Source organism: Protomyctophum bolini (assembly GCF_963924005.1).
Source record: "Protomyctophum bolini genome assembly, chromosome: 8".
Taxonomy (NCBI): domain Eukaryota; kingdom Metazoa; phylum Chordata; class Actinopteri; order Myctophiformes; family Myctophidae; genus Protomyctophum; species Protomyctophum bolini.
Genome location: NC_137869.1, coordinates 1,445,196 through 1,470,061, shown reverse-complemented (window position 1 = coordinate 1,470,061; position 24,866 = coordinate 1,445,196). Strand labels below are relative to the sequence as shown.

General features: G+C 39.8%; 1 protein-coding gene across 1 annotated transcript in view; it reads right to left on the bottom strand.

Annotated features, from left to right (window-relative positions):
• Positions 1–24,866, bottom strand: part of patj (PATJ crumbs cell polarity complex component) — a gene marked incomplete at its 3' end in the record, with an annotated part of 91,282 nt that overhangs the window by 27,232 nt on the left and 39,184 nt on the right. The window contains exons 29-31 of the mRNA XM_080769633.1: positions 24,592–24,702; positions 24,293–24,334; positions 21,696–21,789 (exon numbers count right to left, since the gene is read on the bottom strand). Coding sequence (XP_080625759.1) covers positions 21,696–21,789; positions 24,293–24,334; positions 24,592–24,702 — 247 coding nt within the window. The remainder of the gene's footprint in view (positions 1–21,695; positions 21,790–24,292; positions 24,335–24,591; positions 24,703–24,866) is intronic.

Here is a 24,866-nt window from a genome sequence, read left to right as displayed (position 1 = left end):
TATTTGACTATATAATATTTTCCTTTTTTTGACTTTTAATGTTGTAATTACGTCGTATGGTGATGCTAAGTCTATGGACTTTAAATGTTGTAATTACGTATGTATGGTGACGCCTTTTAATTAACTCGTTCGGTGCCAATTGCACCTTTTGATGCCTATTTTCGTATGTACTTCCCCGCCGCCGACACCTTATCACACATTTTTGAGGGGCCCCTAGCCCCTCCCCTAGCCCCGCCCCTAGCCCATCCCCTAGCCCCTCCCCTAGCCCCTCCTATATACAGGGTCAATGTTTGTCTTTAGTCCAATGTTTGTTTTGTAAACGCCACATTGACAATGAAGGGAGAATTTACGTCATATTGTCTCTTTATTGTCAACGGCGTTTAATGTTTGTGTTGCGAGGTTAAAAAAAAAAGTATAATTTAAAGTAGTCGACAACGCCACCTGGAGGCCGTGGAGCGCCAGGACTCGTAATCTTACAATCACTTCAAGACATTACATTAACACATTCTGACCGGGAACCCGTTTTGGTGTAAGCATCATGTTATGCTTTAGCTATTGGAAAATAGCAGATCTACAAGCTCATAGCGCGCCACCGAGTGGCGCGCTACGAGCTTGTAGGTCTGCTATTTTTGAAAAATCGAAGAGTCGAATGACATTTTTAGAATCTGATCTCAGGTCAGAATGGGTTAATCAGACCCAGTGTGTGTCCAGTGGAAACCTCGTATGAATCTGATCTCAGGTCAGAATGGGTTAAGACACACAGGTCATTTGACCTGCAGGGTTGAGCAGAGTGAATAAAGCAAGGTCAAAGCTGTGAAAGAGGGGAAGCCAAACCAACTCAGCAGAGGAGCAAAGTTGCGGCTTGCCCCTCTATCGAGCTAAGTACCCCCTCTGTTACATTTGAAGTTTATGTATTTTGACTATACTGTGCAGTTGAATCATTCATTGCTTGATTTGCTTAGTCCATTTTAGTTATATGGTTTCATCATTTTATTGTCAGCCACCACCTTTTGGGAAAAAAGACTGATTCAAACTGAACAAGCAATATGTCAATTTGAAGCTGTGATTCCCTGCTTTCACGTGAGATGGAAAAACGAAAATTCTAAAAAAAAAAAAGGAAAAATCCAAATCCAAGTCAATCCCTCAGTCAAATTTAGTCACATATTCAGATTCATAAAATGCAATTTTTCCCCCCTCAGCTTTATGGTGGTTTGAAAACGAGACACATTCAACTGTTCAGAACTGTGGAACGGATTATCATGAATATATTTAAATCCATTCTGCACGCACGCACGCGCACACACACACACACACACACACACACACACACACACACACACACACACACACACACACACACACACACACACACACACACACACACACACACACACACACACACACACACACACACACACACACACACACACACACACACACACACACACACACACACACACACAATTCATGAGCCACCTGCAAAACGTAAACACTGGCCCCTGATAACTATACACTGCAGTATGAGAGAGAGACATGGAGAGGCATGGGGGGGAAGAGAGAGAGAGAGAGAGAGAAGAGAGAGAGAGAGAGAGAGAGAGACACAGAGAGAGAGGTAGTGTATCAGCCACTGCAGTGCAACAGTGATAACAGAGTGTGAAAGATGAGTTCTGGCCGTGTGTCTCAGGAGGTAGAGCGGGCCGGCCAGTGACCCGTGGGTCGGCGGTTCGAATCCCGGCTCCTCCTCCTCCTCCCCCTCCCCCTCCTCCTCCTGTCCACATGTCACCAGTAAGACGCGCAAACGCGGGAAGCGAACGCAGCTGAGACCCTGCAGATCATGTCTGTCTGTCTGTCTGTCTGTCTGTCTGTCCCGCTGTTACTGTATATGTGGACCTGCAGCACTATTACACACACTATCACAACACTATTACACACACTATCACAACACCATTACACACACTATCACAACACCATTACACACACTATCACAACACTATTACACACACTATCACAACACTATTACACACACTATCACAACACTATTACACACACTATCACAACACTATTACACACACTATCACAACACTATTACACACACTATCACAACACCATTACACACACTATCACAACACCATTACACACACTATCACAACACTATTACACACACTATCACAACACTATTACACACACTATCACAACACTATTACACACACTATCACAACACTATTACACACACTATCACAACACTATTACACACACTATCACAACACTATTACACACACTATCACACATTGTTGGACCAAACAAATAATTACAAAGAAGAAAAACAACAAAAATAGTTGCCGTTTTTTTCTACTTTCTAATTCTTTGTTTGGCCAACATCAATACAAGCTGTTGTCTCTCCTAATGGTACCAACATCAATACAAGCTGTTGTCTCTCCTAATGGTACCAACACCAATACAACCTGTTGTCTCTCCTAATGGTACCAACATCAATACAACCTGTTGTCTCTCCTAATGGTACCAACATCAATACAAGCTGTTGTCTCTCCTAATGGTACCAACATCAATACAACCCGTTGTCTCTCCTAATGGTACCAACATCAATACAACCTGTTGTCTCTCCTAATGATACCAACATCAATACAGCCTGTTGTCTCTCCTAATGGTACCAACATCAATACAACCTGTTGTCTCTCCTAACGGTACCAACATCAATACAACCTGTTGTCTCTCCTAATGATACCAACATCAATACAGCCTGTTGTCTCTCCTAATGGTACCAACATCAATACAACCTGTTGTCTCTCCTAATGGTACCAACATCAATACAACCTGTTGTCTCTCCTAATGGTACCAACATCAATACAGCCTGTTGTCTCTCCTAATGGTACCAACATCAATACAACCTGTTGTCTCTCCTAATGGTACCAACATCAATACAACCTGTTGTCTCTCCTAATGGTACCAACATCAAAACAACCTGTTATCTCTCCTAATGGTAGCAACATCAATGGCCCGGTTCGATCCCCGTGGGCCCTGTGGGCCCGGTTCGATCCCCGTGGGCCCTGTGGGCCCCCAATTGGGTGAATGAAATGCATCTATGTAAAGATCCTTTGATAAAAAAGGGGTCATGGGGTCATGCCAGGTCATCAGACGTTATGCTGCAAAACTATCAGCTTCAAACTGCACTTTGTCTCCTTATATGGACACCGCGACACACAGACAGACAGACAGGCAGGTAGGCAGGCAGACACACAGACAGGCAGGCAGACAGACAGGCAGGTAGGCAGACACACAGACACACAGACAGACAGACAGGCAGGTAGGCAGGCAGACACACAGACAGACAGACAGACAGACAGGCAGGCAGGCAGGCAGGCAGGCAGGCAGGCAGGCAAGCAGACAGACAGACATACACACACACAGACAGGCAGACAGAAACACAGACTGGCAGACAGGCAGACAGACAGACAGACAGACAGGCAGGCAGACACACAGACAGGCATGCAGACACACAGACAGGCAGACACACAGACAGGCAGACAGCTAGCTGTCTTCATCTCTCAGATGTGAGGGTGATATGAGGGTAATCAGTACAATATCACTCACACACACACACACACTCACACACACACACACACACACACACACACACACACACACCAATAATCACACTGACCTGACAACATCGTCCATACTTCCCCCTCCAGCACCGCCTATAGTGTGTGCGTGTGCGTGCGTGTGCGCGTGTGTGTGCGTGCGTGTGCGTGTGTGCGTGCGTGCCGTCCTAGCGTGTTTAGCTCTGCAGTGATGCTCAGAACGATTGTTTTGAGCGAACAGAGAGAGAGAGAGACACCGACCCCTATGGGAGATAGAGGAGAGAGAGAGAGAGAACACAGCAGTGTGTGTGTGTGTGTGTGCTACGCTATACTGAGCCAGCAGTCCCCTGCTCTAACCTCCCTCTCTCTCTCTCTCTCTCTCTCCTCCTCCATTCTACGACACTCAATCGTCTCCTCCCTCTCACACTCTGAACCCTGTCTGTCTGTCTGTCTGTCTGTCTGTCTGTCTGTCTGCCTGCATGTCTGTCTGTCTGTCTGGTCATGGTCAGCTGACCTCGTGGCTAAAGGGAGACAGGTCACACAAATATTACCTGTACAATAATTTCCTGTGATTGTGCGCTCACACACACACACACACACACACACCTCAAGAAATGCGTGTGTGTCTGTGTGTGACGTGCGCGTCGTCCTTCCTGTGTGTCCAACAGTGTCTCTCCCTCTCTCTCTCTCTCAGCCATTCAACCATTCTGTATCCATTCCCTCAACGCACACACACACGTGCATGCAGGCTCACACAAACACACACAGATCGATTCACAATATATGGTTACATGCCTAGAAGCCATCTATGCAATCTGTGAATTATATATAAATGTGATATGTTTAATATTCTACAACACAATGCAGTCTGATTTAAGACTTTATTTAATATATGTTTAATATTCTACAACTCAATGCAGTCTGATTTAAGACATTATTTAATATAATATGTTTAATATTCTACAACACAATGCAGTCTGATTTAAGACATTATTTAATATAATATGTTTAATATTCTACAACTCAATGCAGTCTGATTTAAGACATTATTTAATATAATATGTTTAATATTCTACAACTCAATGCAGTCTGATTTAAGACATTATTTAATAAAATATGTTTAATATTCTACAACTCAATGCAGTCTGATTTAAGACATTATTTAATATAATATGTTTAATATTCTACAACTCAATGCAGTCTGATTTAAGACATTATTTAATATAATATGTTTAATATTCTACAACTCAATGCAGTCTGATTTAAGACATTATTTAATAAAATATGTTTAATATTCTACAACACAATGCAGTCTGATTTAAGACATTATTTAATAAAATATGTTTAATATTCTACAACTCAATGCAGTCTGATTTAAGACATTATTTAATATAATATGTTTAATATTCTACAACTCAATGCAGTCTGATTTAAGACATTATTTAATATAATATGTTTAATATTCTACAACTCAATGCAGTCTGATTTAAGACATTATTTAATATAATATGTTTAATATTCTACAACTCAATGCAGTCTGATTTAAGACTTTATTTAATATAATATGTTTAATATTCTACAACTCAATGCAGTCTGATTTAAGACATTATTTAATAAAATATGTTTAATATTCTACAACTCAATGCAGTCTGATTTAAGACATTATGTAATATAATATGTTTAATATTCTACAACTCAATGCAGTCTGATTTAAGACATTATTTAATATTATAGGTTTAATATTCTACAACTCAATGCAGTCTGATTTAAGACATTATTTAATATTATAGGTTTAATATTCTACAACTCAATGCAGTCTGATTTAAGACATTATTTAATAAAATATGTTTAATATTCTACAACACAATGCAGTCTGATTTAAGACATTATTTAATATAATATGTTTAATATTCTACAACTCAATGCAGTCTGATTTAAGACATTATTTAATATAATATGTTTAATATTCTACAACTCAATGCCGTCTGATTTAAGACATTATTTAATAAAATATGTTTAATATTCTACAACACAATGCAGTCTGATTTAAGACATTATTTAATATAATATGTTTAATATTCTACAACACAATGCAGTCTGATTTAAGACATTATTTAATATAATATGTTTAATATTCTACAACTCAATGCAGTCTGATTTAAGACATTATTTAATATAATATGTTTAATATTCTACAACACAATGCAGTCTGATTTAAGACATTATTTAATATAATATGTTTAATATTCTACAACACAATGCAGTCTGATTTAAGACATTATTTAATATGTTTAATATTCTACAACTCAATGCAGTCTGATTTAAGACATTATTTAATATGTTTAATATTCTACAACTCAATGCAGTCTGATTTAAGACATTATTTAATATAATATGTTTAATATTCTACAACTCAATGCAGTCTGATTTAAGACATTATTTAATATAATATGTTTAATATTCTACAACACAATGCAGTCTGATTTAAGACATTATTTAATATAATATGTTTAATATTCTACAACTCAATGCAGTCTGATTTAAGACATTATTTAATATAATATGTTTAATATTCTACAACTCAATGCAGTCTGATTTAAGACATTATTTAATATAATATGTTTAATATTCTACAACTCAATGCCGTCTGATTCAAGACATTATTTAATATAATATGTTTAATATTCTACAACTCAATGCAGTCTGATTTAAGACATTATTTAATATAATATGTTTAATATTCTACAACTCAATGCAGTCTGATTTAAGACATTATTTAATATAATATGTTTAATATTCTACAACTCAATGCAGTCTGATTTAAGACATTATTTAATAAAATATGTTTAATATTCTACAACTCAATGCAGTCTGATTTAAGACATTATTTAATATAATATGTTTAATATTCTACAACTCAATGCAGTCTGATTTAAGACATTATTTAATATAATATGTTTAATATTCTACAACTCAATGCAGTCTGATTTAAGACATTATTTAATAAAATATGTTTAATATTCTACAACTCAATGCAGTCTGATTTAAGACATTATTTAATAAAATATGTTTAATATTCTACAACACAATGCAGTCTGATTTAAGACATTATTTAATATAATATGTTTAATATTCTACAACTCAATGCAGTCTGATTTAAGACATTATTTAATATAATATGTTTAATATTCTACAACTCAATGCAGTCTGATTTAAGACATTATTTAATAAAATATGTTTAATATTCTACAACTCAATGCAGTCTGATTTAAGACATTATTTAATATAATATGTTTAATATTCTACAACTCAATGCAGTCTGATTTAAGACATTATTTAATAAAATATGTTTAATATTCTACAACTCAATGCAGTCTGATTTAAGACATTATTTAATATAATATGTTTAATATTCTACAACTCAATGCAGTCTGATTTAAGACATTATTTAATATAATATGTTTAATATTCTACAACTCAATGCAGTCTGATTTAAGACATTATTTAATATAATATGTTTAATATTCTACAACACAATGCAGTCTGATTTAAGACATTATTTAATATAATATGTTTAATATTCTACAACTCAATGCAGTCTGATTTAAGACATTATTTAATATAATATGTTTAATATTCTACAACTCAATGCAGTCTGATTTAAGACATTATTTAATATAATATGTTTAATATTCTACAACTCAATGCCGTCTGATTCAAGACATTATTTAATATAATATGTTTAATATTCTACAACTCAATGCAGTCTGATTTAAGACATTATTTAATATAATATGTTTAATATTCTACAACTCAATGCAGTCTGATTTAAGACATTATTTAATATAATATGTTTAATATTCTACAACTCAATGCAGTCTGATTTAAGACATTATTTAATAAAATATGTTTAATATTCTACAACTCAATGCAGTCTGATTTAAGACATTATTTAATATAATATGTTTAATATTCTACAACTCAATGCAGTCTGATTTAAGACATTATTTAATATAATATGTTTAATATTCTACAACTCAATGCAGTCTGATTTAAGACATTATTTAATAAAATATGTTTAATATTCTACAACTCAATGCAGTCTGATTTAAGACATTATTTAATAAAATATGTTTAATATTCTACAACACAATGCAGTCTGATTTAAGACATTATTTAATATAATATGTTTAATATTCTACAACTCAATGCAGTCTGATTTAAGACATTATTTAATATAATATGTTGAATATTCTACAACTCAATGCAGTCTGATTTAAGACATTATTTAATAAAATATGTTTAATATTCTACAACTCAATGCAGTCTGATTTAAGACATTATTTAATATAATATGTTTAATATTCTACAACACAATGCAGTCTGATTTAAGACATTATTTAATAAAATATGTTTAATATTCTACAACTCAATGCAGTCTGATTTAAGACATTATTTAATAAAATATGTTTAATATTCTACAACTCAATGCAGTCTGATTTAAGACATTATTTAATATAATATGTTTAATATTCTACAACTCAATGCCGTCTGATTTAAGACATTATTTAATAAAATATGTTTAATATTCTACAACTCAATGCAGTCTGATTTAAGACATTATTTAATATAATATGTTTAATATTCTACAACACAATGCAGTCTGATTTAAGACATTATTTAATAAAATATGTTTAATATTCTACAACTCAATGCAGTCTGATTTAAGACATTATTTAATATAATATGTTTAATATTCTACAACTCAATGCAGTCTGATTTAAGACATTATTTAATATTATAGGTTTAATATTCTACAACTCAATGCAGTCTGATTTAAGACATTATTTAATATAATATGTTTAATATTCTACAACTCAATGCAGTCTGATTTAAGACATTATTTAATATAATATGTTTAATATTCTACAACACAATGCCGTCTGATTTAAGACATTATTTCGGATGCTCTGTTTTTTCTTTGAAGTTCTCCTTCAAAAACTTTCAGGCCTATTTTTGGGCACGCAAGTTCAAACCAGCTAAAATAGCTGTGTGCGCGTGCATGTGCGCGTGCATGTGTGTGTGCATGCGGTGTGATTTAAGAGTGTACCATTCAGGTCAAGGACAGTCTCTCTCTCTCTCTCTCTCTCTCTCTCTCTCTCTCTCTCACACACACACACACACACACACACACACACACACACAGTGTTAATTTACTTGCACGCACTCCCCTCCCACGTCAAATTGGCCCCCTCCATCGAGACCTTTTAAATCTCGCCTAAAGACCCGTCACCCACCTCTATAGAGCGCCGCAGTCCCTCCCCCTTTCAGAACGGCGAGTGGCCCAGGAAATGAAAAGCAATGCATTTTGTCCCATAGCCGTTTCTGAAAGTATTTATTTAAAGACGGTTACGCCGCGGACAAAGCCAACTCGGATCGTGACAAATCATGACAATGAACACAATATTTTGGGAGCCGATCAAATCATTAGAAAGAAGAAAATAAAGGCCGGAGACAAAACACTATTTGTTTTGTTTTTCTTCTTATAAATTATGTGATCGGCCCCAAAACATTGTGTTCATTGTCATGATTTGTCACAATCCCAGTTGGCTTTGTCCGCGGCGTAACCGTCTTTAAATAAATACTTTAAGAAATGCCTATGGGACAAAATGCATTGGGATTCATTTCCTGGGCCGTTCGTTGTTCTGAAAGGGGGCGGGACAGCGACGCTCTATGCCTTGGCTTTTAACCCCGCTTGAGTGCCTTCGGTCCTTGTATATGTTTTGTCTCACTGTGACGCTGTTGTTTTCCTGTCATGTGTCTCAGTTGTCACCGTTTGTTTTCCCGCTGTTGTTTTCCTGTAATGTGTCTCAGTTGTCACCGTTTGTTTTCCCGCTGTTGTTTTCCTGTAATGTGTCTCAGTTGTCACCGTTTGTTTTCCCGCTGTTGTTTTCCTGTAATGTGTCTCAGTTGTCACCGTTTGTTTTCCCGCTGTTGTTTTCCTGTCATGTGTCTCAGTTGTCACCGTTTGTTTTCCCGCTGTTGTTTTCCTGTAATGTGTCTCAGTTGTCACCGTTTGTTTTCCCGCTGTTGTTTTCCTGTAATGTGTCTCAGTTGTCACCGTTTGTTTTCCCGCTGTTGTTTTCCTGTCATGTGTCTCAGTTGTCACCGTTTGTTTTCCCGCTGTTGTTTTCCTGTAATGTGTCTCAGTTGTCACCGTTTGTTTTCCCGCTGTTGTTTTCCTGTAATGTGTCTCAGTTGTCACCGTTTGTTTTCCCGCTGTTGTTTTCCTGTAATGTGTCTCAGTTGTCACCGTTTGTTTTCCCGCTGTTGTTTTCCTGTAATGTGTCTCAGTTGTTGTCACCGTTTGTTTTCTCGCTGTTGTTTTCCTGTAATGTGTCTCAGTTGTTGTCACCGTTTGTTTTCCCGCTGTTGTTTTCCTGTAATGTGACTCAGTTGTTGTCACCGTTTGTTTTCCCGCTGTTGTTTTTCTGTGTGGTAGCTTCAGTGCATTTGTTTTTATTTTTCTCCTGTACAGCATTTTGTAAACTCTGAGTTTTAAAACGTGCTATATAAATAAAGTGGATTGGATTGGATATATTATATATATATATATATATATATATATATATAGATATATATATACACACCGCTCCACTGGAGCACTAGAGCCAGTGGGCTTTTCTGTTTTCATTGGGTCTCACTACGTTCATGGCTCTGTTGAGGAACCCGATATTCAAGTTCATGAGCAGGCTGGATCGCTCACTGAATGGACTCATTGGACAAATGTACTGTATTTTTTATTTTCATTTATTTGTATTCTCGTATATATATATATATATATATATATATATATATATATATATATATATATATATTACCTTGTGGGCCTCGTACGAGCCTGTAATAAAGTTTATATATGTTCACAAAACAGACACTTAAGACAAAATGCTCCATAAACACCTTTTATATCAAATTATATTGATTCCACCTTTTATAAATTATCAAGCGTACATGTTTTCATTGTTTTCTGTACAAACACATGACGACACACCGATTGATTTGATTGGACGATTCGTTTCATTTGTTGCCGATATGTAAACAAAACAAAAACACAACCGTGGCACGCTAGCTAGCTAGCTAGCTAGCTAGCTAGCGACATCGCTAACGTTACGCGTTATTTACAAAAGTGGTTCCCAAACATTTTCACGTCAAGGACCCCCAACTTGACACCAATCATCCCGCGGACCCCCCATTTGAAAAGACAAGCCAGGGACCCCCATTTGAAGAGACAAGCCAGGGACCCCCATTTGAAGAGACAAGCCAGGGACCCCCATTTGAAGAGACAAGCCAGGGACCCCCATTTGAAGAGGCATGCCAGGGACCCCCATTTGAAGAGACATGCCAGGGACCCCCATTTGAAAAGACAAGCCAGGGACCCCCCATTTGAAGAGACATGCCAGGGACCCCCATTTGAAAAGACAAGCCAGGGACCCCCATTTGAAGAGACATGCCAGGGACCCCCATTTGAAAAGACAAGCCAGGGACCCCCATTTGAAGAGACATGCCAGGGACCCCCATTTGAAAAGACAAGCCAGGGACCCCCATTTGAAGAGACATGCCAGGGACCCCCATTTGAAGAGACATGCCAGGGACCCCCATTTGAAAAGACATGCCAGGGAACCCCCATAAGAGAGGATGTTTACGGCTCTGGCGGTGATTCTCAACCCGTTTAATTTCAAGGACCCCCAGTTTGACATGCATTAGTCTCTACGGACCCCCCCATTTAATGGAATCTCCATCTCTGGGACCCCCAATTTATATTGTAAAATCAATGTTAATTTAATTCTGAGAGTACAAATGGAACCCTTGGCTTCCATTTGTACACTCTTAAGAGTCCATGTATTCAGAGGGATAACGTCTGCCTGGGTGGTTATTAATCACAGTACAACGATACACTATAACTGCATTAAAAAAAAAGAACACACAATTTAATCAAAGTACAACAACATGTAAACAGCAACATTATATGTATCGCTTCACTTTGAATCGTATCGTTTTGCAATACAAACATTATCGTATCGATTCGTTTCCGTAATGAAAAATAATTTATTGTATATCGATTAGCGTTGTGATGATACGGTGACGGCATCAAATAAATCTATTTTAATTTCAAGAATCAAAGAATATAGAAATGTAAACAGCAAACATCGACTTTGCATTATGTATTACAGTATGGTGTGGTACAGGTACACACACACACACACACACACACACACAGGACAGACCACACACACACACACACACACACACACGTACAGGACAGACCACACACACACACACACACACAGGACAGACCACACACACACACACACACACACACACACACACACACACACACACGTACAGGACAGACCCCACACACACACACACACACACGTACAGGACAGACCACACACACACACACACACACACATACAGGACAGACCACACACACACACACACACACACACGTACAGGACAGACCACACGTGCGCGCGCACACACACACACACACACACACACACGCACAGGACAGACCACATACACACAGAGAGACAGACAGACAACAGGACAGACCACAGACCACGCACACACACACACACACACACACACACACAGGACAGACCACACACAACACGGCCCAACACCAGCGACACACACACAGAGATGGCTCCGTCAGGCAGTGCTGTGTGAAGGTCCCACGCTGTGTGACCCTGCAACGACACAAACACACACACATTAACACCGTGCACGCACACACACACACACACACACACACACACACACACACAGGCTGTCGTACACTATTAACATTGGGAAGGACAATTTACGTCGAGGTATGACTCAGAGAGAGACAGAGAGAGAGAGAGAGAGGGAGAGAGAGAGGGAGAGGGAGAGGGAGAGGGACGTACGGACAGACGGACGGACAGACGGAGTGCCAGTGGAGACGATGAAACTGTTTTTGGTGGTAGGACGACCATAGCTTAGTCGGTAGAGCTATGACCTTTGGACCACAAGGTCAAAGGGTTCACAAGGTCAAAGTCATGGGTTCGATCCCGGGCACCGCCAACCTAGTGCTATGAACAGCATGGCTACAGACACAACCTAGTGCTATGAATGTTACATAGAAACACATTCCAGCACCATGGACAGCTCACTGTGTTATATAGAAACACATTCCAGCTCCATGGACAGCTCACTGTGTTGTTATATAGAAACACACTTCAGCACCATGGACAGCTCACTGTGTTGTTACATAGAAACACACTTCAGCACCATGGACAGCTCACTGTGTTGTTATATAGAAACACACTTCAGCACCATGGACAGCTCAATGTGTTGTTATATAGAAACACACTTCAGCACCATGGACAGCTCACTGTTATATAGAAACACACTTCAGCACCATGGACAGCTCACTGTGTTATATAGAAACACACTTCAGCACCATGGACAGCTCACTGTGTTGTTATAAAGAAACACACTTCAGCACCATGGACAGCTCACTGTGTTGTTACATAGAAACACACTTCAGCACCATGGACAGCTCACTGTGTTGTTATATATAAACACACTTCAGCACCATGGACAGCTCACTGTGTTATATATAAACACACTTCAGCACAATGGACAGCTCCCTATACTGTTATAGAAACACACTTCAGCACCATGGACAGCTCACTGTGTTGTTACATAGAAACACACTTCAGCACCATGGACAGCTCACTGTGTTATATAGAAACACATTCCAGCACCATGGACAGCTCACTGTGTTGTTATATAGAAACACACTTCAGCACCATGGACAGCTCACTGTGTTATATAGAAACACATTTCAGCACCATGGACAGCTCACTGTGTTGTTATATAGAAACACACTTCAGCACCATGGACAGCTCACTGTGTTGTTATAGAAACACACTTCAGCACCATGGACAGCTCACTGTGTTATATAGAAACACACTTCAGCACCATGGACAGCTCACTGTGTTATATAGAAACACACTTCAGCACCATGGACAGCTCACTGTTATATAGAAACTAGGGCTGTCAATCGATTAAAATATTTAACTCGATTAATCGCATGATTGTCCATAGTTAACTGTGATTAATCGCAAATTAATCGCATATTTTTTATCCGTTCTAAATATACCTTAAATCAGTTGTTTTCAAGATTTTTCGTATCAAGGCCCATTATTTAGTCTGCATTTGAGCCACGGAACCACCATCTGATGACATTTAGCCTTCAGACCCAAACTAAAGAACTGTATTGATGACATTTAGCCTTCCAGACACAAACTAAAGAACTGTATTGATGACATTTAGCCTTCCAGACCCAAACTAAAGAACTGTATTGATGACATTTAGCCTTCCAGACCCAAACTAAAGAACTGTATTGATGACATTTAGCCTCCCAGACCCAAACTAAAGAACTGTATTGATGACATTTAGGCTCAATCCCAATTCCCCCCTTCGTCCTGGCCCTTAGCCCTTGCCCTTGCTTATGCGCGTTCACGTGAGGAGGAAGGGTTTTCTCAATTCTCTTTGGAGCGAGGGTTAGGGCTGAGGGCGAGGGGTAGAATCCCCTTCGTTTGAAGGGACATCGCGACCGGACTCAAAACGGAGCAACATCACTGAGGGCTGAAAGGCGGACGAGGTAAGAAGCCTTTTATGTCCTTTATCATGGAAAAATATTATAATAACCAATATTATTTTAATGTATTAACAATCTGCATCGCCAAAAATATCGCAATCTCTAGCAAAGGTTAACGTTACCTCACGTGAACTAACGATATGATACGGCGTTGCATTCATACAACGTTACCCATTAATTTGGCACCGCATCGGCGCTTTATTCTTTTTTATTTAACGCTGGTGCGCCGGTGATACAACTCGGATGCAAGCTAGCTTATTAGCAGGCATAAGTCCGACCCCCCAGACCACGATATGTCAACATTCTGCAGTTTTGGAGCTCTTAAAAGCCGTGAAATAGCCTACTGTACCTACATAACGCTGTCACTGCATAACGTTGGCTACTCGCTGCAGTGACGGTTTTATCATGACCAATGTTAAGCTAATCCCCACAAGTTGCAAAACTTACATAACTAATTAGCAATGGTGTTGTGTTTTTCCCCAGGCAAACCATATGGAACAGATTGCAAGCTGCTGTGCAGACTGTACATTGGATGGAGATGAATCACGATGGCATTTTCATTGATAGAAATTACTCTGTTCTTAATGATATTAAAAACAATTGAACAGTGACCACAGCCCCTTCTTTCTATACTGTAAATTGTTTTTCCTTTTTATAACCCTGTATATATGTACCCATGCTAAACAAACTGTTAAGACAATAATCAATGAATCAGGTACAACTGTTGAGCATGTGTCAGAATGAGCTATATCTAGCTGAATTACATTCTGCATACATGGTGGGCTACCAACATGAGACAAAATTACAATATATTTATTTTATCATAACCACAGCAATGTTATATTTACGTTCCATCTCTACAGCTTAAATCAAATGGAAAGTAGTTTCCAAAGTGGGTTATGGGCTAAATGATAGTTTGTACACTCAGAGTTAATTAACATTGATATTACAATATAAATTGGGGGTCCTAGAGACAGAAAAATGCCATCAAAGTTTGGGGAAAGGTTATCTCAATTGTACTGCCATAATGTACAGTACAGTACGGCGCGGAAAGAGGACAGTAGGTGACGGTATGCACTTTTATGTTGGTGCGATCCGCCATAAAACGCAGAGAAGAAGAAGAAACCGGTTGCTAAGTTACCCAATAAACACTGAAACGGGATGTTTACGTCCAAGGGTTTACGTCGCACAATTGCGTCGCACAGCGATGACGTAGCAATCTATAAGGGACATTCCGATTCCTAGGGGGATGATTCATCTCCCTACCCCTTGACACTCATTATGTAGGAACAAGGGGAAGGGGCAAGGGCTGAGGGGTAGGGTTAAAAAACGAATTGGGAAAGGGCCTTAGCCTCTCAGACCCAAACTAAAGAACTGTATTGATGACATTTAGCCTCTCAGACCCAAACTAAAGAACTGTATTGATGACATTTAGCCTCTCAGACCCAAACTAAAGAACTGTATTGATGACATTTAGCCTTCCAGACCCAAACTAGAGAACTGTATTGATGACATTTAGCCTTCCAGACCCAAACTAAAGAACTGTATTGATGACATTTAGCCTTCCAGACCCAAACTAAAGAACTGTATTGATGACATTTAGCCTTCCAGACCCAAACTAGAGAACTGTATTGATGACATTTAGCCTCTCAGACCCAAACTAAAGAACTATATTGATGACATTTAGCCTCTCAGACCCAAACTAAAGAACTGTATTGATGACATTTAGCCTTGCAGACCCAAACTAAAGAACTGTATTGATGACATTTAGCCTTCCAGACCCAAACTAAAGAACTGTATTGATGACATTTAGCCTTCCAGACCCAAACTAAAGAACTGTATTGATGACATTTAGCCTTCCAGACCCAAACTAAAGAACTGTATTGATGACATTTAGCCTCTCAGACCCAAACTAAAGAACTATATTGATGACATTTAGCCTTCCAGACCCAAACTAAAGAACTGTATTGATGACATTTAGCCTCTCAGACCCAAACTAAAGAACTGTATTGATGACATTTAGCCTTCCAGACCCAAACTAAAGAACTGTATTGATGACATTTAGCCTTCCAGACCCAAACTAAAGAACTGTATTGATGACATTTAGCCTTCCAGACCCAAACTAAAGAACTGTATTGATGACATTTAGCCTTCCAGACCCAAACTAAAGAACTGTATTGATGACATTTAGCCTTCCAGACCCAAACTAAAGAACTGTATTGATGACATTTAGCCTTCCAGACCCAAACTAAAGAACTGTATTGATGACATTTAGCCTCCCAGACCCAAACTAAAGAACTGTATTGATGACATTTAGCCTTCCAGACCCAAACTAAAGAACTGTATTGATGACATTTAGCCTCTCAGACCCAAACTAAAGAACTGTATTGATGACATTTAGCCTCTCAGACCCAAACTAAAGAACTGTATTGATGACATTTAGCCTCTCTGACCCAAACTAAAGAACTGTATTGATGACATTTAGCCTTCCAGACCCAAACTAAAGAACTGTATTGATGACATTTAGCCTTGCAGACCCAAACTAAAGAACTGTATTGATGACATTTAGCCTCTCAGACGCAAACTAAAGAACTGTATTGATGACATTTAGCCTCTCAGACCCAAACTAAAGAACTGTATTGATGACATTTAGCCTTCCAGACCCAAACTAAAGAACTGTATTGATGACATTTAGCCTTCCAGACCCAAACTAAAGAACTGTATTGATGACATTTAGCCTCTCAGACCCAAACTAAAGAACTGTATTGATGACATTTAGCCTTGCAGACCCAAACTAAAGAACTGTATTGATGACATTTAGCCTCTCAGACCCAAACTAAAGAACTGTATTGATGACATTTAGCCTCTCAGACCCAAACTAAAGAACTGTATTGATGACATTTAGCCTTCCAGACCCAAACTAAAGAACTGTATTGATGACATTTAGCCTTGCAGACCCAAACTAAAGAACTGTATTGATGACATTTAGCCTTCCAGACCCAAACTAAAGAACTGTATTGATGACATTTAGCCTTCCAGACCCAAACTAAAGAACTGTATTGATGACATTTAGCCTCTCAGACCCAAACTAAAGAACTGTATTGATGACATTTAGCCTCTCAGACCCAAACTAAAGAACTGTATTGATGACATTTAGCCTTCCAGACCCAAACTAAAGAACTGTATTGATGACATTTAGCCTTCCAGACCCAAACTAGAGAACTGTATTGATGACATTTAGCCTTCCAGACCCAAACTAAAGAACTGTATTGATGACATTTAGCCTTCCAGACCCAAACTAAAGAACTGTATTGATGACATTTAGCCTTCCAGACCCAAACTAAAGAACTGTATTGATGACATTTAGCCTTCCAGACCCAAACTAAAGAACTGTATTGATGACATTTAGCCTTGCAGACCCAAACTAAAGAACTGTATTGATGACATTTAGCCTTCCAGACCCAAACTAAAGAACTGTATTGATGACATTTAGCCTTCCAGACCCAAACTAAAGAACTGTATTGATGACATTTAGCCTTCCAGGCCCAAACTAAAGAACTGTATTGATGACATTTAGCCTTGCAGACCCAAACTAAAGAACTGTATTGATGACATTTAGCCTTCCAGACCCAAACTAAAGAACTGTATTGATGACATTTAGCCTCTCAGACCCAAACTAAAGAACTGTATTGATGACATTTAGCCTCTCAGACCCAAACTAAAGAACTGTATTGATGTCATTTAGCCTCTCAGACCCAAACTAAAGAACTGTATTGATGACATTTAGCCTCTCAGACCCAAACTAAAGAACTGTATTGATGTCATTTAGCCTCTCAGACCCAAACTAAAGAACTGTATTGATGACATTTAGCCTCTCAGACCCAAACTAAAGAACTGTATTGATGTCATTTAGCCTCTCAGACCCAAACTAAAGAACTGTATTGATGACATTTAGCCTCCCGGACCCAAACTAAAGAACTGTATTGATGACATTTAGCCTCTCAGACCCAAACTAAAGAACTGTATTGATGACATTTAGCCTCTCAGACCCAAACTAAAGAACTGTATTGATGTCATTTAGCCTCTCAGACCCAAACTAAAGAACTGTATTGATGACATTTAGCCTCTCAGACCCAAACTAAAGAACTGTATTGATGTCATTTAGCCTCTCAGACCCAAACTAAAGAACTGTATTGATGACATTTAGCCTCTCAGACCCAAACTAAAGAACTGTATTGATGTCATTTAGCCTCTCAGACCCAAACTAAAGAACTGTATTGATGACATTTAGCCTTCCAGACCCAAACTAAAGAACTATATTGATGACATTTAGCCTCCCAGACCCAAACTAAAGAACTGTATTGATGACATTTAGCCTTCCAGACCCAAACTAAAGAACTGTATTGATGACATTTAGCCTTCCAGACCCAAACTAGAGAACTGTATTGATGACATTTAGCCTTCCAGACCCAAACTAGAGAACTGTATTGATGACATTTAGCCTTCCAGACCCAAACTAAAGAACTGTATTGATGACATTTAGCCTTCCAGACCCAAACTAAAGAACTGTATTGATGACATTTAGCCTCTCAGACCCAAACTAAAGAACTGTATTGATGACATTTAGCCTCTCAGACCCAAACTAAAGAACTGTATTGATGACATTTAGCCTTCCAGACCCAAACTAGAGAACTGTATTGATGACATTTAGCCTTCCAGACCCAAACTAGAGAACTGTATTGATGACATTTAGCCTTCCAGACCCAAACTAAAGAACTGTATTGATGACATTTAGCCTTCCAGACCCAAACTAAAGAACTGTATTGATGTTGGCCAATGGTACCATTAAGAGAGATAACAGGCCATGTTGATCAAAATAACATGTTTTCTAATTGTGTAGACTTAAATTAACTTAAGTAATTAATGCAGCTGTTTAACAATTATTCAACTCTTGAGTGTAAAATTGAACCAAATGGACACACTTGGTTTCATTTTACACTCTCAAGAGTTAAAGATTTACAAGGGTTCATTTGGTTACCAACTCTCATCATTTAGCGAGAGACAGCGAGATCAATTCGTGGCGGTGACGACTCGCCACGACCTATTTTTTTACGCCATGACGTATTCTTCATTATCCGCCGTGGCGAGTACAGAATCCGCCATGGCGAGTACAGAATCCGCCATGGCGGAGACTCGCCACGACCTAATTTTTTACGCCATGACGTATTCTTCATTATCCGCCGTGGCGAGTACAGAATCCGCCATTGTTTATTTTTTTTTTGCGTGCCGTGGTGCAGGTTTTATTGTCCTACTAGTACTATTCTCGGAATTATTTCATCCTCTTGTAGCGTAACGGTTAGCGCTCTCGCCCCTATAGTCAAGGCACTGTGCCGGGCCAGGTTCGATTCTTGCAAAAAACAAACTTTTTTTTTTTAAAGTTATTTTTTTACCCGTACATACAGTGTGTGTGCGTGCGTGCGTATACAGTGTGCGTGCGTGTATGCGTGCGTGCGTATACAGTGTGTGTGTGTGTGTGTGTGTGTGTGCGTGCGTGCTTCATCGTATTTATTATTGTTATTATTATTATTAATATGCAGGTAATAATAATAAATACGATGAAGCACGCACGCACGCACACACACTGTATATGCGTGCGTGCGTGCTTCATCGTATTTATTATTATTACCTGCATATTAATAATAATAATAATAATAATAAATACGATGAAGCACGCACGCACACACACACACACACACACACACACACTGTATACGCACGCACGCATACACGCACCCCCTCAGGGACCACTGGTGGTCCCCGCAACACTGGTTCAGAACCACTGCTTTTCAAGTTTGAAATACTCTTATCAATATGGGAGAATGCTTGCTTTATTGCAAATGCCATGGAAGAGAGAAACGAAATCATAAACTCAACTCAACACACACAGTCTCTCTCTCTCTCTCTCTCTCTCTCTCTCTCTCACACACACACACACACACACACACACACACACACACACACACACACTTCCAGACGAGCGGCCCCCTTCCCTGCCTCTCTCTCTCTCCTGCAAGCACGCACGCAGTCATGCTATGTCGGCTTGCCACACAGACCATGCTAATGCTAAAGCTAATGTTGACAGTCAACATTAGCATGGTCTGTGTAGCATCAGGCTTTTACAACTGACTGCTATATTTATCAACCAAAACGGCCAGAGTTTTGCTTTTGCCCAATTCTGATCTAACACATTGTGGAGCAAATTAATTAATAACGAGTCCAAAGGAGGCATTCAGCCTAGCTGACGACTGACGAGTGCACTGCTCACAGCTCAACTCCCCCAGTGCGCACAGGCTGACGGGAGAGAGAGAGAGAGAGAGAGAGAGAGGGGGGGAGAGAGGCGGGGCTCACTGACTGCCTGCATTCACATTCTCAAACATTCTGTCAAACTTCACAGTGCGTTAATCGCGCGTCAAAAAAAATAGTGCCGTTAAGAGGATTGTAAATTAACTAGTTAATAACGCGTTAACTTTGACAGGCCTAATAGAAACACATTCCAGCACCATGGACAGCTCACTGTTATATAGAAACACACTTCAGCACCATGGACAGCTCACTGTGTTATATAGAAACACACTTCAGCACCATGGACAGCTCACTGTGTTATATGGAAACACACTTCAGCACCATGGACAGCTCACTGTGTTGTTACATAGAAACACACTTCAGCACCATGGACAGCTCACTGTTATATAGAAACACACTTCAGCACCATGGACAGCTCACTGTGTTATATAGAAACACACTTCAGCACCATGGACAGCTCACTGTGTTATATGGAAACACACTTCAGCACCATGGACAGCTCACTGTGTTGTTACATAGAAACACACTTCAGCACCATGGACAGCTCACTGTGTTATATAGAAACACACTTCAGCACCATGGACAGCTCACTGTGTTATATAGAAACACACTTCAGCACCATGGACAGCTCACTGTGTTATATGGAAACACACTTCAGCACCATGGACAGCTCACTGTGTTGTTATATAGAAACACACTTCAGCACCATGGACAGCTCACTGTGTTATATAGAAACACATTCCAGCACCATGGACAGCTCACTGTGTTATATAGAAACACACTTCAGCACCATGGACAGCTCACTGTGATGTTGTATACGTGTGTGTGTGTGTGTGTGTGTGTGTGTGTGTGTGTGTGTGTGTGTGTGTGTGTGTGTGTGTGTGTGTGTGTGTGTAGGTGTGTGTGTGTGTGTGTGTGTAGGTGTGTGTGTGTGTGTGTATGTGTGTGTGTGTGTGTGTGTGTGTGTGTGCAGGTGTGTGTGTGTGTGTGTGTGTGTGTGTGTGTGTGTGTGTATGACGTGCGTGTGTGTTACTAACCTCTGGCCTGCACCAGATCAGGGTCTTCCTCTGATTGGTTGGGAGCTCGGTAGGGCGGGGGCTGTCTCACAGGGGGCGGAGCTACTGCTGCTTTCTAAAGTGTGTGTGTGTGGGGGGGGGGGGGGGGAGGAGAAAAGGTTTGAGAAGCAGTGATTGGACAACCCAACAATCGGATATTATGTTGTCTAACGTGTGTGTGTGTGTGTGTGTGTGTGTGTGTGTGTGTGTGTGTGTGTGTGTGTGTGAGTGTGTGTGTGCGAGAGTGTGCGTGCGTGTGTGTGTGCGAGAGTGTGTGTGTGTGTGCATGTGTGTGTGTGTGTGTGCATGTGTGCATGTGTGCGTGTGTGCATGTGTGTGTATGTGTGTGCGTGAGTGTGTGTGTGTATGTGCGTGCGTGCGTGTGTGTGCAGTGCTGAAGTTCAACTCCAACACTGCAGGCTGAAAACATATGGAGCTGTGCTGCCCTCTGCTGGCCAGTCACAGTAGCACACCACTGACTGATCGACCACGCCCCCCAGTAAGGCTATCCAAGTTGAAGCGGCCACTCCACCTACTGGCCAAAAGTGGAACTGCAGCACGTTGATGGAGGAATTATCCCAGAACGTCCCATTTGAGGTCTGGGCTTAACCCCATTCTGACCTGAGATCAGATTTTAAAAAAGTCTTCTACATCCTGACAGTTTCCCATTCTGACCTGAGATCAGATTCTAAACATGTCTTCTACGTCTTAACAGTTTTCCATTCTGACCTGAGATCAGATTCTAAAAATGTCTTCTACGTCCTGACAGTTTTCCATTCTGACCTGAGATCAGATTCTAAACATGTCTTCTACATCCTGACAGTTTTCCATTCTGACCTGAGATCAGATTCTAAAAAAATGTCTTCTATGTCAGTCGCTCTTCGATTTTTCAAAAATACCTACAAGCTCGTAGCGCTACGAGCTTGTAGATCTGCTATTTTTTAAATAGGTAAAGCATAACGTAATGCTTACACCAAAAATGTGTTCCCGTTCACAATGGGTTAACTTCCGCTCGCCCGAGACCATCGAGTTATAAATTGTATACTTCCGGCGGTCTCCCGGGTGCTTTCGAAACGCCACTGAGCGACTTCCATCGAAACAAATAGCGTGCTATAATATTATATAACATATATAATATTGCTCAGGGTTCCCCAATTTAACGGTCCTCAAGGGCCACATTTTGACTATAGGGTACCAGGCTGGGGGCAGAGTCCGCACCATAGACAGTAAAAAATATGGACAAAGCGTTCCCCGGGTCTAACATGAACGTAAAATGAAGCCTGTCAGTCCTTGTTATTGTAAGTCGCCATCTTTCTAGATCCGTTTGGGCCCAGCTGGCCCATTGGCTGGCCCAGACAACGAGGCGGGACTTCCCGATCATAGACTGTAACGGTAGCCACGCCCCTCAGAACATGCACAACAGTTCTAGTTTTATGAAGGGTTTTATTAAAGGGGACAGAGTGCAGTTCTAGTTTTATGAAGGGGTTTTATTAAAGGGGACAGAGTGCAGTTCTAGTTTTATGAAGGGGTTTTATTAAAGGGGACAGAGTGCAGTTCTAGTTTTATGAAGGGTTTTTATTAAAGGGGACAGAGTGCAGGTCTAGTTTTATGAAGGGTTTTATTAAAGGGGACAGAGTGCAGTTCTAGTTTTATGAAGGGGTTTTATTAAAGGGGACAGAGTGCAGTTCTAGTTTTATGAAGGGGTTTTTATTAAAGGGGACAGAGTGCAGTTCTAGTTTTATGAAGGGGTTTTATTAAAGGGGACAGAGTGCAGTTCTAGTTTTATGAAGGGGTTTTATTAAAGGGGACAGAGTGCAGTTCTAGTTTTATGAAGGGGTTTTTATAAAGGGGACATAGTGCAGTTCTAGTTTTATGAAGGGGTTTTTATTAAAGGGGACAGAGTGCAGTTCTAGTTTTATGAAGGGGTTTTATTAAAGGGGACAGAGTGCAGTTCTAGTTTTATGAAGGGGTTTTATTAAAGGGGACAGAGTGCAGTTCTAGTTTTATGAAGGGTTTTATTAAAGGGGACAGAGTGCAGTTCTAGTTTTATGAAGGGGTTTTATTAAAGGGGACAGAGTGCAGTTCTAGTTTTATGAAGGGGTTTATTAAAGGGGACAGAGTGCAGTTCTAGTTTTATGAAGGGGTTTTATTAAAGGGGACAGAGTGCAGTTCTAGTTTTATGAAGGGGTTTTATTAAAGGGGACAGAGTGCAGTTCTAGTTTTATGAAGGGGTTTTTATTAAAGGGGACAGAGTGCAGTTCTAGTTTTATGAAGGGTTTTATTAAAGGGGACAGAGTGCAGTTCTAGTTTCATGAAGGGGTTTTATTAAAGGGGACAGAGTGCAGGTCTAGTTTTATGAAGGGGTTTTATTAAAGGGGACAGAGTGCAGTTCTAGTTTTATGAAGGGGTTTTTATTAAAGGGGACAGAGTGCAGTTCTAGTTTTATGAAGGGGTTTTATTAAAGGGGACAGAGTGCAGTTCTAGTTTTATTAAAGGGGACAGAGTGCAGTTCTAGTTTTATGAAGGGGTTTTTGGTCAATCCATTCATTCATTCGTTACCGGATGGTTTAGGTTCTTACCGGAACACTGCTCTTCTTTGATCTGATTGATGTGGACGGAGGCTGAGAGACAGACAGACAGACAGACAGACAGACAGACAGACAGACAGACAGACAGACACGTTAATAAAAGAGTAAATGTTCTACAAGGTGGATTTTGCCATAAAAACAGTTTAAAGGAATTGTTAATATAAAACAACTAAAACATCTACATTTCAACGCTGGGTGTGTGTGTGTGTGTGTGTGTGTGTGTGCGTGCACGTACCCTGGGTGTGGTGCACAGACTCTGTGTGTGTGTGTGTGTGTGTGTGTGCACGTACCCTGGGTGTGGTGCACAGACTCTGCACGGTGAAGATCACTGGACTGACGGAACACTTAATGGCCTGAACCGCCTCCTCATGACTGGCTGACTGGAGATCTACTCCTGACACCTAAACACGCACACGGACACGCACACGCACACGCACACACACACACACACACACACACACACACACACACACACACACACACACACACACACACACACACACACACACACACACACACACACACACACACACACACACACACGCGCGTAAAATGGTTATTTTGA